Source organism: Aquarana catesbeiana, linkage group LG10, assembly GCF_042186555.1.
Source record: "Aquarana catesbeiana isolate 2022-GZ linkage group LG10, ASM4218655v1, whole genome shotgun sequence".
NCBI classification, from domain to species: domain Eukaryota; kingdom Metazoa; phylum Chordata; class Amphibia; order Anura; family Ranidae; genus Aquarana; species Aquarana catesbeiana.
The window spans coordinates 20,114,448-20,130,443 of record NC_133333.1 but is presented as its reverse complement, the minus strand read 5'-3'; the positions used below and the strand labels follow the sequence as shown (position 1 = coordinate 20,130,443).

The following is a 15,996-nucleotide window of genomic DNA, read 5'->3' as shown; positions in this document are numbered from 1 at the left end:
CCGACAACAAGCTCACATCCAACATTTCCCGTCGGCAAAATCCGACCGTGTGTACGCAGCAATAGAGTTTTCTTTTGGTGATATAATTTTTGTTCCATCTCATTTTTAACAAAGACATTTTTTAGAATGCAAATTTCAACCAGGATATAATAATAGGACCAGAAATGCAAGAGTCATTCCAAAAAAACAGAACAAAATGGAAAACACATATATGGTCTCCATTCTTCAGTTATCTTTATCTACTAAGGAACAAACAATGCGAGGCTGAATATATCACATTTCTATAATATTCAGCAGGGTGTGCTATCCCTAAACTATATTTATGGTCGTGGCCCTATGACCGAGACAGATATGGATCACATAAACATGCTACAAGACTTACAACATAAATAGACCTGAAGTGTGGTGGTCTGGTCAGTATGCCAAGAAAAGGGAGTATACCCAAGATAAGTCATGGGAAATTATGGAGAAAGGATGTGCTGAGAAGTGCCCTGAAAAAAGGGAAGGGAGGGTTCTTATAATATGTACACTGAAAAAAGCAGTACCCCCAGGAAGGGGTAACACACAACCTAAAAACCATGTGGTCAGTGAAAGTTAAAAATCCCCCAACCCCCAACTCTATCATTGGTGGTCAGTGGCATATTAACCCCCCTCTCAAAAACAATCCCACAATCATTGGTGGCATTTAAAACCCCCACCCCCTCCCTCAACCACTTTGGTTGTTTTTGGCAAATTAGGTCCTTCCCTTCCAAAGTGATCCCATAACCAGTGCCCACCCCAATCTTTGATCACTTATTCCTTCACTGCAGCCAAGAGGATTTAATGAATAAATTCATTCATTCAATTATCCTTGTCCTCAATACTACACTGTTTACACTTGTCATCGCTGTGATTGCCCATTACAGCGACCACAAGGCACAGAGCCACTCCAATCCAATGTCTAATAACAGTGTTAAAATAAATAGAAAAGATGCAAAGATCAGTTAAAAAATTGAAATTGGAGAGCCACGCAACTGCTAAGAGGTCCAGATACAACTCTCTTCTAAAATAAAAGTCAGGGGAACAATCCGAAAAGCTACTTTTTGGATTGTCTGCCTGACTTTATGGGGAAAAAGTTGTATGTGGACCTCTTAGCAGTGGTGTGGCACTTCAGTTTTAACTTTTGTTACAAAAGTGTACACACTGCAAGCCAAGGAGACCATAGAGATCCTCTGGTGTGTAGAAGTTGCCCACCCGGGAACTAGAGCGTTTACATCAACATCATTACTTTGATGATAACCCTACAGCTCCAATGCTATTTTTCCCCTTTCCTCAACTGCAAAGACAAGTTCAGTCATCCTAAGAGGTGCACCAACCAGCCAGCACACTACAACAGCCAATTCAAAAGTGTCTAAAGCTGAATGCCAAACCATAGAAATACAGAAGGGATCCCCATTGCAAAAACAGATGAAAGTCCAAGATCATTTTAATTGTTGGTCATATAAAAAGTCAAATAAAAAAGCTTTTTGGGGGTAACACAGCTCCTCCTTCATCTGGGTTTGAGACAGGATGAACAGTAACTCCACAGATGTGTATTAGAACTAGTATTCAAAGTTGCTGGTGTTCCGCTTGAAATCTATATTTAATTTTTTTTTTGTCCCAATAGAAAAGACAAATTGTAATCATAGCATAAAAATATACTTTTTTTTCTTCAGTGCCGGAAATTAGCAGTACGCCAAATGGCCTGACATGTAGCACCTGTTCCACGATTTCAAGTGACTTTTGTAGTCCTTCTAACACCTTCCAGAAGTGTACCGGCAGCCAGACAAAATGTGGACGTCTGTCTTCGTCTATTGGAGGTATATTCTCTGTATTGTGTCATGTAGAAGCATGCCTCGACTCCTGAGCAATCTGTTATGGTTATTTTATGATGACATAGGTCATCTGTGGTACTTCCGGACAGAGGAGGCACATTAAAAAGAACAAAAAAATACGCTAAACTTTTTGAAATTGAAAGAGAAGTTTGGGTTTTTTCTTTTTCTTTTTTTTTATCATACTTACCTAGGTGGATGCTGCATCTGACCCCCACCAGCTCTAAGACTGAGAAATGAGCAATCAAACACTGCTGATCGCTCAGTTCCCAGCGCTCCATGAGAAGAGAGCTGGTGACTGTCAGCCAGAGATGGTGATTAGGAGAAAAGTGGAGGATCCCTCTGGATTTCTGCTCACCTGGAACATGCAAACCAGTGTGGAGTCCACTAGAAAGCCACTTTTCTGAGCAAGAGGATGCTTAGGACCTCTCCTAGCTCACTGGAAGAAATGTATGTGAGAGAAGGAGATATTGAGACTCTTAGCAAAGTATAATGAATGCATCAGTTTGCGCTTAGGTGACCTTCACACCTATATGTTTGGACATCCCATTTTAGAACCATGGGCATTATTATAAATTTGTGCAAAGTATAAATCCACTTGCGCCAAATAGTGAAAAAAGTTATAAATCTGTGTTAAGTGATGATCTAGTATTTGCAGCTGCTGTTCCAAACCTTGTGGTCAACACAATGATATATAATCCGCAAGAGTAATAACTTTATGCAAAAACAGCACTTGCTACTAAGAAAATATATATAGACCATGCGGGACTCATTTATCCACTGTCTCTATTGTCTAGTGTAATTGCTCGCATGGTGTGGATGTTTAAACTATTTGTGTATGCATAGCCTACTACAGAGGCTTTTAAAAAAAAAGCTACGCTAACTAATTTATGCTATGAGGAGTCTGGTCTCCGTTATCTCTCTACTTTTCTGCCATTGACATCCTATACTGGAACTTTTGGCCATCGTGTGGAGGACTTTTTGGGAACTGGCTGGAGGATATCCTGGGGTCACGGAGACCACCAAAGCCTTAATTGATCCTTCTTATCATAAGACAAGGGGGTTCAACAACATCTGGTGAGTGCCGATCTTCACTCCACTTGTCACATGTGGTCCATCACTTCCTCCTCTTCTCCTGTTGCACTGAACATGCGCTGGTGACAAGAGCTCTGCACATGTCTGTGGGGGGTACTACAACACTGGCGATGCTCTTTGTAGAGTTGGCCTTACATTGATACGAAAGCAATGTGGGCAGCTGCACCCTGCAATTGGGCTCTTATAAAAGATTACACGGGTGAGTCTGGGAGGACCCCCAGACCTTAAGATCTTCATAGAAGAGTTAACATCCCCCCTAGAGAACCATATACCAAGCCAAAGACAGGAAGACCCCAAGAGGTACTGTCAGAGAGGTTACCTGGTTGGGCGCCGGGGCGCGCCGGGGCGTGTTGGCGCTCGCGTTTCTGTCCGTGCTGGGGCGCGTGTCCCTGGGGGCACCGGTGTGTCTGGGCTGGCCGACCGTGGCGTGCGGGGTGGCGTCCGGGCGTTCGTGCGTACGCGCGTTCGCGCTAGCGCGCGTTCGCGTTAGCGCGCGTTCGCGTTAGCGCGCGTCCGCCTGTGGGCGCTGCTTGTGACGCGACCCGGTTCGGTGGGCGTGCACGCCGGTGTCGGGGGCGCGCTCGGGCGCGTGCGGGGGCGCGGCGCGCTTTGGCGAATCGGCGCGCGCACGTGCGCGGCGTTTTGGCGCCAATCGGCCTATTTAAGGCTTGCCTCTATGCTGACCCAGTGCTGCCTGATCAAACAGCTCTGTACCTTGTCCGTGATCATCCTGAGTTCCTGTTTCCCTGTTGTGCTTATCCGTTGTGACCCGGCTACCCCTTGGACTATCCTTGATTGCTGCCTGAACCCGACCCCGGCTTGTCTGACCTTGTCTTTGCCTCACCCTCTTGTACCGCTGCTGCCAGCCCGTTGCCGACCTCTGCCTGTGTGTGACCAGCCTGATCAGTTCCTGCCCAGCATCTGCTCTACCCAGTCTGAAGACCTACCGGTTGCTTGCCAGACCATTGTGCTCCAGGATCCTACTACAGGCCCTCATACCACTCCGCATTCGGGGCCTTCTGTCTACTCTATCAGGGGCCCCGAATCGGATACGTAAGGGAGCCTACCCTCTGCCCAAGCGGACTCACCTGTCTGGTAAGTGTGGGACCTGATAGTATCAGGCAGCCATGACTGAGTCCGGGCAGGGGGCCTCCCCCATGGATGAACTGTGCAGGCACCTAGCGGGCCTCACTCAAGCCGTTAAAAGTCTGCAAGAAGGCTACACTAGATTGGAAGGGCAGGTCCAGGCCCTCTCAGCCTCTCCTTCAGGAGCAGCGTCCAATTCGGCTTCGGCACCCTCTGTAGTGATGCTTCCACCAGAGCCCAGAGTACCTCCACCCGAGAAGTTTTCAGGAGATCGCAGTAAGTTCCAAGCGTTCCGCAACGCTTGCGAACTGTATTTTGCCTTGCAACCCCGTACATTCTCCCTGGAAGTTACTAAAGTGGGGTTCATCATATCCTTGCTGACTGGTGAACCTCAAACCTGGGCCCACAATCTGCTGAAACAAAAGGCTCAATCCCTTGATTCCGTGAGTGACTTCTTCCTAGCCATGTCCCAACTGTACGAGGACCCTCAGCTAACGGCAACGGCTGAAGCCACTTTGCACTCCCTCCAACAAGGTCGCAGAGCGGCTGAAGATTACGCCGTGGAGTTTAGGCGTTGGAGTGCCGACACGGAGTGGAATGACGCTGCCTTGCGTCACCAATATCGGCTGGGATTATCTGACCCTCTAAAGGACGAGCTGGCACGAGTGGGGGTTCCCCAGACACTAGAGGAACTCATCAATTTATCTATCCAAATTGACCGTCGCCTCAGGGAAAGACGCTCTGAAAGATCAGTTGGTCATCCACGTCTTACCTGGATGTTGCCCAGGGCCCCTAGTGCCCCGCACCAAGCTCCATTGGTCTCATCCGCTTCCGCCCAGGAAGGCTCGGAGCCTATGCAGTTGGGACTGCTCCGTCCCTCTCTGACCCCAGAAGAGAAGACCCGAAGACGCACACTCAACCTGTGCTTGTACTGTGGAGAGCCCGGTCATTTTGCAAGAGCATGCCCCAATAAGAGGCGTAAGTGTCTACCGTCTTCCTCATTGTGTGCACCTGTCCTACCTAGTACCGGTAGCCATTTAACTCTCTCCATTGTCTTGCAGTTACCTGGAAGGAGCATCCCAGTACCGGTCATCGTTGATTCAGGGGCATGCAGTGGATTCATTGACCGGACCTTCGTTGAAACTCACCATATCCCCACTCAAACTAAAGCCCAAGGACTGGCAGTCTTTCTAGCAGACGGTTCCACCCTCCGTTCCGGACCCGTCACCCAAGAAACGGTTCCTCTTTTGGCCACCATTGGCCCGGAACATCAGGAACTATTACGCCTAGATGTCATCTCCTCGCCTCTCTTCCCAATTATCCTAGGGATACCCTGGCTACAGGCCCACAATCCTAGCATCAACTGGGCTACGGGCAAGGTTCAGTTTTCCTCCGAATATTGTAGACAAAACTGCTTACGGGGAACCCCACCAATCTCTTCCCAATGTCTGTGCATGGACTCTGAAACTAAACTCTACCAAGATCTTCCTGAACCCTACCGGGATTTCCTAGACGTGTTCAGTAAGAAGGGGGCAGAAACCCTTCCAGCACATAGACCCTATGACTGCCCAATAGAACTTCTACCGGGTACCGAAGTCCCCTTTGGTAGGATCTTTCCCTTAACTGAGCAGGAGCTGGGCACCTTGAAGACTTACATTGACGAAAACCTGAAGAAAGGGTTCATTCGTCCTTCTACGTCTCCAGCTGGGGCAGGCATCTTCTTCGTAGAAAAAAAAGATCATTCCCTACGTCCCTGCATTGACTACCGGGAGCTTAACAAAATTACCATAAAGAACAGATACCCGCTACCTTTGGTTCCTGAGCTGTTTCAGAGGTTAGGATCTGCTACCGTGTTTACTAAACTAGACCTCCGTGGAGCTTATAATCTGATCCGTATAAGAGAAGGAGACGAGTGGAAGACAGCTTTTCGTACCCGATTTGGTCATTATGAGTACCTTGTCATGCCTTTTGGTCTGTGCAACGCACCGGCAACATTTCAGCACTTTGTTAATGATGTCTTTCATGATTTACTGGATTTATACGTCATCGTTTATCTAGATGATATCCTGGTCTTCTCCGCCTCTCTAATGGAGCACCGCAGACATGTACGAACTGTACTCTCCCGGCTAAGACAGCATGGGCTCTACGCCAAACTTGAGAAGTGCGAATTTGAGCTCCAATCCATCCAATTCTTGGGTTTAATCATCTCTCCTGATGGCATTAAAATGGATCCTCAGAAAGTATCCGCCATTCTGGAGTGGCCTGCACCGACTGACAAGAAAGGGGTACAACGTTTTATTGGCTTCGCCAATTTCTACAGAAAGTTCATCAGGGGATTTTCTTCAATCATAGCTCCCATTACGGAACTCATTAAACAAGGGTGCCGGTTCCACTGGACCCCTAAAGCACAAGAGGCCTTTGGAAAACTCAAAGCGTTGTTTACCTCAGCCACTATTCTTAAACATCCCAATCCTGCCTTGCCTTTCGTCCTGGAGGTGGATGCCTCCGAAGTTGCAGTCGGAGCTGTACTGTCTCAGAGACAGGGTGCCAAAGCACTCCTGTATCCAGTGGGATTCTTCTCACGTAAGCTCTCTCCGTCCGAGAAAAACTATGATGTGGGTGATCGGGAACTTCTGGCCATTAAAGCAGCTCTGGAAGAATGGCGTTATCTCCTGGAAGGTGCAGCACATCCCATCTTGGTCTACACAGACCATAAGAACTTAGAGTACCTAAGAACGGCCAAGAGATTAAAACCCCGGCAGGCCAGATGGGCACTTTTTTTTTCGCGATTTATTTTCCACATCACGTACAGACCTGGATCCAAGAATGTCAAATCCGACGCCCTTTCCCGGATGTTCCTTGACTCTGAAAGAACCCTGTCCCCAGACACCATTCTTCCTTCTGGAAATTTTCTCGTTCTACAGGAAGACATAATTTCTCAAATCAGGCGAGCTTCCTCGAGAATGCCCCCACTTGCTGAAGCCTGTGCCAAGGATGGACTGCTCTGGTTCAAGAATAGGATTGTGGTTCCTGAGGAGCTGAAAGCACGGGTACTAAGCTTGTGCCATGACCATAAACTTGCGGGTCACTTCGGCACACGAAAAACAATTGACCTTGTCCAACGCTCCTTCTGGTGGCCTCATCTTACCAGGGATTGTAAGGCATATGTGGAGTCCTGTGATACGTGTGCCAGAAATAAGACTAGCCGGTCAAGAGCATGGGGCCTACTGAAGCCATTACCAGTCCCAGAGAGACCTTGGGCCATGATCTCTATGGACTTCATCGTGGAGCTCCCACCATCAGAGGGTTTTTCATCCATTTTTGTTGTAGTGGACAGGTTGTCTAAAATGGCCCATTTTCTCCCCATGAAGGGCACCCCCTCAGCCATGGAGACCGCCGCTATCTTCATCAAAGAGATCGTCAGACTACATGGAGTCCCGACCAATATAGTCTCGGACAGAGGCGTCCAGTTCACCTCCAGGTTCTGGAGATCCCTTTGTGGTGCCCTTGAGATCGAGTTGTCCTTTTCCTCGGCCTACCACCCTCAGTCCAATGGACAAACCGAGAGGACGAACCAAACCTTGGAGCAATACATCCGCTGTTTTTCAGCTTTTTCCCAAGATGACTGGGCCTCCCTGCTTCCCATCGCAGAGTTTTCTTATAATAACTCTTTACATTCAGCGACTAATCAGTCTCCGTTCTATGCCAACTACGGTTTCCACCCATCCTTCTTACCTGGAGCATTTCCTGAATGCCCTGTTCCTGCAGTCTCCGAGACCTTGAATTTTTTCGCCAATAACAATAAGTTGCTACAGGAAACCATGACCAAGGCTCAGGAAGACTATAAGAGGATCTTCGACAGAAAGAGGCGAGGAGAACTTATGCTAGAACCTGGCAATTCTGTCTGGCTGTCCACCGCAAACCTCAAGCTAGCTTGTCCATCCAGGAAACTGGGTCCCAAATACCTGGGTCCTTTCTTGATCAAAAGGAAGATCAACAATGTGGCATTTGAATTGGACCTCCCCAATTCCCTGAAAATTCATCCAGTATTCCACGTTTCTCTCCTAAAACCGGTCACGCCTAATTTCTTTCCTGGTCGTTGCATTGGTCCACCCAAAACGATCAAGGTTGATGGCGAAGAGGAGTTTGAAGTGGAAGCAATCCTTGATTGTAGAAGAAGGCGCAATCAGGTACAATATCTGGTGAAGTGGAGGGGCTACGGTCCCGAAGACAATTCGTGGGAACCAGAAAACAATTTGCACGCTAACGATCTCCTTCAATCCTTCAAAACCTCTCATCCCGCAAAGATGGCCCAGCTGGGCATCCGGAGTCTGCCCTTGAGGAGGGGGCACTGTCAGAGAGGTTACCTGGTTGGGCGCCGGGGCGCGCCGGGGCGTGTTGGCGCTCGCGTTTCTGTCCGTGCTGGGGCGCGTGTCCCTGGGGGCGCCGGTGTGTCTGGGCTGGCCGACCGTGGCGTGCGGGGTGGCGTCCGGGCGTTCGTGCGTACGCGCGTTCGCGCTAGCGCGCGTTCGCGTTAGCGCGCGTCCGCCTGTGGGCGCTGCTTGTGACGCGACCCGGTTCGGTGGGCGTGCACGCCGGTGTCGGGGGCGCGCTCGGGCGCGTCGGGGGCGCGGCGCGCTTTGGCGAATCGGCGCACGCACGTGCGCGGCGTTTTGGCGCCAATCGGCCTATTTAAGGCTTGCCTCTATGCTGACCCAGTGCTGCCTGATCAAACACCTCTGTACCTTGTCCGTGATCATCCTGAGTTCCTGTTTCCCTGTTGTGCTTATCCGTTGTGACCCGGCTACCCCTTGGACTATCCTTGATTGCTGCCTGAACCCGACCCCGGCTTGTCTGACCTTGTCTTTGCCTCACCCTCTTGTACCGCTGCTGCCAGCCCGTTGCCGACCTCTGCCTGTGTGTGACCAGCCTGATCAGTTCCTGCCCAGCATCTGCTCTACCCAGTCTGAAGACCTACCGGTTGCTTGCCAGACCATTGTGCTCCAGGATCCTACTACAGGCCCTCATACCACTCCGCATTCGGGGCCTTCTGTCTACTCTATCAGGGGCCCCGAATCGGATACGTAAGGGAGCCTACCCTCTGCCCAAGCGGACTCACCTGTCTGGTAAGTGTGGGACCTGATAGGTAGCTGGAACTATCTATCTGAGAGAGGTGGGCAAACCATAGGAGGGTCATTTTGAAGCCATTGGAGCCTACCAGATCATTCACATATGCTGTTACCTTACAGAAGTAAGGTGAGAGGCCAATCTGCACAGAGGTGTCACTGCACTAAAGGAAAAGACACTTGTCACTTTTCTCTTATCTATCTTCGCACAATGGAAGAATTTATCACTTCTGATACTAGATTTATTTTAGGACTATTTATGGGCTGCACTAAGTTTTATTAAATTAGTCACGTTCTGATTAGCACTCATTGTTTTGTTTTCTTTTGTAATTTAGGATTGTTGCCCTGCTACTTTGTGTATTTATCAATTGATGACATACCATCGACTCACAGTTTGTCAGAATTTTTGCACTATAGATATATATATATATATCTATATATATATATATATAGATATATATATATATAGATATATATATATATATCTATATATATATATATATATATACACAGTATTTCACAAAAGTGAGTACACCCCTCACATTTTTTGTAAATATTTTATTATATCTTTTCATGTGACAACACTGAAGAAATGACACTTTGCTACAATGTAAAGTAGTGAGTGTACAGCTTGTATAACAGTGTAAATTTGCTGTTCCCTCAAAATAACTCAACACCCAGCCATTAATGTCTAAACCGCTGGCAACAAAAGTGATTACACCCCTAAGTGAAAATTTTCCTGCCTCGGTGTCATGTGACTCATTATTGTTACAAGGTCTCAGGTGTGAATGGGTAGCAGGTGTGTTACATTTGTTCGCTCTCACTCTCTCATACTGGTCACCTGAAGTTCAACATGGCACTTCATGCCAAAGAACTCTCTGAGGATCTGAAAAAAAGAATTGCTGCTCTACATAAAGATGGCCCAGGCTATAAGAAGATTGCCAAGACCCTGAAACTGAGCTGCAGCACAGTGGCCAAGACCATACAGTGGTTAACCAGGACAGGTTCCACTCAGAACAGGCCTCGCCATGGTTGACCAAATAAGTTGAGTGCACATGCCCAGCATCATGTCCAGAGGTTGTCTTTGGGAAATAGACGTATGAATGCTGCCAGCATTGCTCCAGAGGTTGAATTAGTGGGGGGTCAGCCGGTCAGTGCTCAGACCATACGCCGCATACTGCATCAAATTGGACTACATGGCTGTCATCCCAGAAGGAATCTTCTTCTAAAGATGATGCACAAGAAAGCCCGCAAACAGTTTGCTGAAGACAAGCAGACTAAGGACATGGATTACTGGAACCATGTCCTGTGGTCCGATGAGATCAAGCTAAACCTATTTGGTTCAGATGGTGTCAAGCGTGTGTGGCGGCAACCAGGTGTGGAGTACAAAGACAAGTGTGTCTTGCTTACAGTCAAGCATGGTGGTGGGAGTGTCATGGTCTGGGGCTGCATGAGTGCTACCGGCACTGGGGAGCTACAGTTCATTGAGGGAACCATGAATGCCAACATGTACTGTGACATACTGAAGCAGAGCATGATCCCCTCCCTTCAGAGACTGGGCTGCAGGGCAGTATTCCAACATGATAACGACCCCAAACACACCTCCAAGACAACCACTGCCTTGCTAAAGAAGCTGAGGGTAAAGGTGATGGACTGGCCAAGCATGTCTCCAGACCTAAACCCTATTGAGCATCTGTGGGGCATCCTCAAATGGAAGGTGGAGGAGCGCAAGGTCTCTAACATCCACCAACTCCGTGATGTCGTCATGGAGGAGTGGAAGAGGACTTCAGTGGCAACCTGTGAAGTTCTGGTGAACTCCATGTCCAAGAGGATTAAGGCAGTGCTGGAAAATAATGGTGGCCACGCAAAATATTGACACGTTGGACATTTTCACTTAGGGGTGTACTCATTTTTACTGCCAGCGGTTTAGACATTATTGGCTGTGTGTTGAGTTATTTTGAGGGGACAGCAAATTTACACTGTTATACAAGCTGTACACTCACTACTTTACATTGTAGCAAAGTTACTTTACATTGTAGCATTTCTTCGGTGTTGTCACATGGAAAGATATAATAAAATATTTACACAAATGTGAGGGGTGTACTCGCTTTTCTGAGATACTGTGTGTGTATATATATATATTTTTTTTTTTTTTTCCCTTAGTAGCAAGCACTGTTTTTGCATAGAGTCATCACTCATGTGGACTATACATATCATTATTATAATGTTGACCCCTTTTTTTTCCATATGTAACACTCCACTCTTCTGGGAAGACTTTCCACAATATTTTGGAGTGTGCCTGTGGGAATTTATGTCCATTCAACCAAAAGAGCATTTGTGTGGTCATGTACTTATGTTGGACAAGAAGTCCCCTTCAAATTCATTTAAAAGGTGTTCAGTAGGGCTGAGGTTGATGTGAATTGTGTGAAGACCACTCAAGTTCCTCCACACCAAATCTGTCTAACATTAACAACAGCTATTACCAGCAATAAGCTGCATAGACAAATCACATGAAAAAGTTAAGTATCAAATTATTTTATTTATTTATTTATTTAAGGTACTTATATAGCACCGTCAATTTAAACAGCACTTTACATATACATTGTACATTCACATCAGCCCCTGCCCTCAAGGAGCTTACAATCTAAGGTCCCTAACTCACATTCATACATACACATATTGGGGTCAATTTAGACAGGAGACAATTAACCTACCAGCATGTCTTTGGATTATACGTGTGAGTAATTTTATGTAAATGGCATCTCTGTTTCAGAATTATTGGCTTTCAAGCCATTGTTTGCAATGCTGTACTTATTTTTATTTTCCCATTTTCTTCTTATTCCTACAGGACAATTGTCCTCTTTTCTTGGCTGTATCACGCCAAGCGTGTGTGGCCTGCTCGGAAACCAGCAAGCGACATTTGACTCGAATTTAAAGGTGAAATTGCAAACCACCTGCAGTAATGGCAGCTTTTATCTCCACAGTTCATTTTATCTGTCCCCCCTCATTTTCTTCGTATTTAAATTATTATTGCTATAAGGTGATTTTTGTTACGTCCACAAACATATTGGAATGTGAATATTTTACCATCAAAACTCAAAATTTACTTAAAATATTAAATTTTCCTTTAAAGCCCAACTCAAGCCAAACCATTTTTTTCAGTTCTGAATTTCAATGAATAGATAAATAATGTAAATATTTATTATTTATGTACACCTTTCTCATGTGTAATATACTCATCCATGAATTCAATGCAGTGTAAAGGTCCATTACGGCAATGCCCTTCAAATCACATACTGTATGTGCATCTGCATACAGATACAGTCACTGGTACATTAGGATAAGCTTGTTTCTTTCAATCTCTTTCAACACCTTAATCCATTTTAACTTTTGCACATTTTACGGGCCTGAGCAATGTTTTACATTTACATTATGGGCCCAATTATTCAGCAAAGATTTTGTAATTTCTTAACCACTTGCCGACCCATGTACGCATATGTGAGTCTTCGGGAAGCGATGCTGAAATCTGGATGATGGCTGCAGCTACAAGCATCATCCAGATATCATTCTTTAGCTCCAGTGAGTGACAGACAGAGCTTTCTTTTGGTGGTATTTGATCACTTCTGGTTTTTATTTTTTGCGCTATAAACAAAAAAAGACAGACAATTCTGAAAAAAAAAAAATATATTTTTTACTTTCTGCTATAATACATATTCTAATAATAAAAAAAAACATAAAAAACAAATTTATTCATCAGTTTAGGCCAATATGTATTCTGCTACATAATTTTGGTAATAAAAATTGCAATAAGTGGATATTGATTCGTTTGCGCAAAAGTTATAGTGTCTACAAAGTAGAGGATAGATATATGGACTTTTTTTTTTTAATGTTTTTACTGGTAATGGCGGTGATCTGCGTTTTTGTTTTTTTTTGTTTTTTTAGTTGGACTCCGACATTGCGGTGGACAAATCTGACACTTTTTTGGGGACCAGTGACATTATTACAGTGATCAGTGCTAAAAAAAATGCACTGATCAATGTATAAATGACACTGGCAGGGAAGGGGTTAACACTAGGGTGCGATCAAGGGGTTATCTGTGTTCCCTGGGTGTGTTCTAACTGTGTGGGGGATGGGCTCACTGTGACAATGCAGAGATCGCTGTTCCTGATCACTAGGAACAGCAGATCACCATGTTGTCCCCTGTCAGAATAGGGATCTGCCTTGTTTACATAGGCAGATCCCTGATCTGCCTCTCTGTGAAGAGATTGCGGGTGGCAGGTGGACATCGAGTCCGCCGGACCCGCGCGCGTGCTCCCATACCCACAGTATCTGTTACACGAAACGACGTACAAGTACATTGTTTTGTGCAATAGAGCTGACCTGCCGCATTATATGTCCTGTGGCTGGTTGGCAAGTGGTTAAGTAAAAGAGATTGGAGCAGCTAAACAGCCACTAGGTCACTTTTACAACTGGCGGAAGAGGGCCCCCCCTCGTTCCATTGTGGTGTACTGCCATTTCTGGGATCTCCTGTCCCACCAAGGAGCCTGGTGATGCTTTCAGAAGCTGCAGCAGCTGACCATAGAGACAAAGGTGGAACTTACACTCCCCAATCATCTTTATGATGTATGAAACCAGAAGCAACAAGGATTTTGATTATTTTTATTTATCAATGTGAATATATATATATCTATATATATAGATATATCTATTTATATAGACATATCTATATATATATATTTTTTTGCATATAATTCAAAGGAAGTTTTGGCACTAATTTAGTCCCATTATCTGTTTATTACTTGGGAGTGTATATTTTGCATGGACATTATATACTCACTTGGTTTTGTTTTTTGATTTTTGGTTTGGAATTTAGTCCTTTTTTCTTTGCTTACCAGCACATATCTGAAGACATGTAGTAAATATGATAATGCACCTTTATGCACATTCAAGTATTAGTGCACATTCACATTTTTATTTATTTAATTGAATTCATTTTGTATACATCAGTAGTTCTTTGGCTTATTAAGGATAGGTGAACAATAGAGCAGCACCACATCTACTTTGCTTCTCTTTCATTTTCGTACTCCACCTAGTGGTAGTAACCAGTAGAGGCAGCAGTTCTTTTAATTAGTCCTTTCTTTACTAGTACTTATTCCTTTCACGCGGAATCATTTACATTTCTTATAATTAAAAAGTATGGTGGAAACATCCACATGGAATTCCTACCTTCCAAAAATGAAAAATTCAACAATACATACATTAAACAGCAGTGTGCTGTACGATTTTTGAGATACCGCCAGTAAATTTGTTAACAAATTATTTGTGTATTGCAATAACCAGTGGGGCTGGTGCAGCAGTTCACAGATTAATTTAATTCAAGCTATGAAAAACACTGGTTGATTATAATACACCAGCAATGGGTAACATCAGCGAGGGTGACCTATTGCTAGGTTGGAAATGGAGTACAGTACCAGGAATGAGTTCCCTAAAATCACTTGGGAATGTTTTGTGCATGGAATTACTAAATAATATGTCTAAATTAGATAGCACTGATGGGTAAAACCTGTAGGAAGCAAAAAGTGCATTGATATTTTATTAAGCCATGAGATCCCTCTGTAATCAGATGTATTCATAAATGGGCCAGTACGGCATTAAGCAGAGACTATGATGGTGAACTGGTGGTTATTAGCAAATGGGTATGATAGAGAGTGTAAGTATCTGTGATTCACAGAATCGGTCATCAAAGAGTCTCTTCACCCAATTCAGCAATTTCCACAAGTTGCAAAAATATGCAGTTTGGCAAGCAGTTAGTAGCATTGTCATGAAGTGTGTAAAAGTTACATAAATCAGGTTAGTAGTATGTGGGTCAAGCAAGGTATAGATAGCGGAAGGCAAGCGAGGAAGATAGCAAGCCAGATATAGAGTCGCAGGATGATACTTCTTTAAACAGCTTACTCACTGCTTCACCTTCCACGTGCACTTTAGCTTGTCAGCGCTTTCCAAAAGTCATTCCGGTTGGCTGGTGACAGTATCGATGAAGGTCAAGCTACTGCTGCTGATAATAAGGCAGTCCCTCCACTCAAGATGCCAAGGTTTCCTCACGCCAGATGAGAAGCCGGCTGGCTATTTTCCATATCCATCATGGCTGAGCATCGGCATGGGTACACACAAAAGATCCATAGAAAGTACAGGCCGGCAACTCGACAGCTTCTCCATAGAAAATATTTATTTGAGCATTACAGCAATAACATTATCCAAAAATGCTGACACGTGTTTATGATTTTGATGAAGGCCTAAGGCCGAAACGTGTCAGTTTTGGATGATGTTATTGCTGTAATGCTCAAATAAATATTTTCTGTGGAGAAGCTGTCGAGTTGTCGGTCTGTACTTTCTATGGATCTTTTGTGAGCTTAATAAGCCAGAGCACCGACTACTCTACACACCAACTATACTATATAGCGGTAGAGCTTGGGTGGGATTTTCTCATGGGTACACACAGGCTCCACTATGTATGTTGCTTAAACTGGAGATGAAGGTAGGGATAAAGTTTCCATTAATTCTCGGGCGTGAGGTAGAGAAAATGACTCTCAAAACAAGGCCTCATTCAATACGAGAAGTGTAGTGTTCAGTCATTGTCTCTGACTTGGGGAATACTGAGATGAGCTGGGGAGTGAGTGGTGGGTGCTTGTGGTACTTCCCTTTCTTTGTCGGTGGTTTTGACAGTGAGGATTGGGGTGAGCTATCAGGCTAATAGCCAGGGGTGGGTCCAGAAATTCACGATACCAGTCAAGCAATTCCACCAGTGGGATACGGAGATTCTCACAGAACTATGGTATTTT

General features: G+C 45.2%; 1 protein-coding gene across 1 annotated transcript in view; it reads left to right on the top strand.

Moving 5' to 3' along the window:
* The window catches only part of LOC141111495 (uncharacterized), a 55,374-nt gene extending 43,178 nt beyond the window's left edge, over positions 1–12,196 (top strand). Inside the window, exons 4-5 of the mRNA XM_073603787.1 lie at positions 1,695–1,838; positions 12,006–12,196. Of these exons, the coding sequence (XP_073459888.1) occupies positions 1,695–1,838; positions 12,006–12,196 (335 nt within the window). The remainder of the gene's footprint in view (positions 1–1,694; positions 1,839–12,005) is intronic.
* The last annotated feature ends 3,800 nt before the right edge of the window (positions 12,197–15,996 follow it).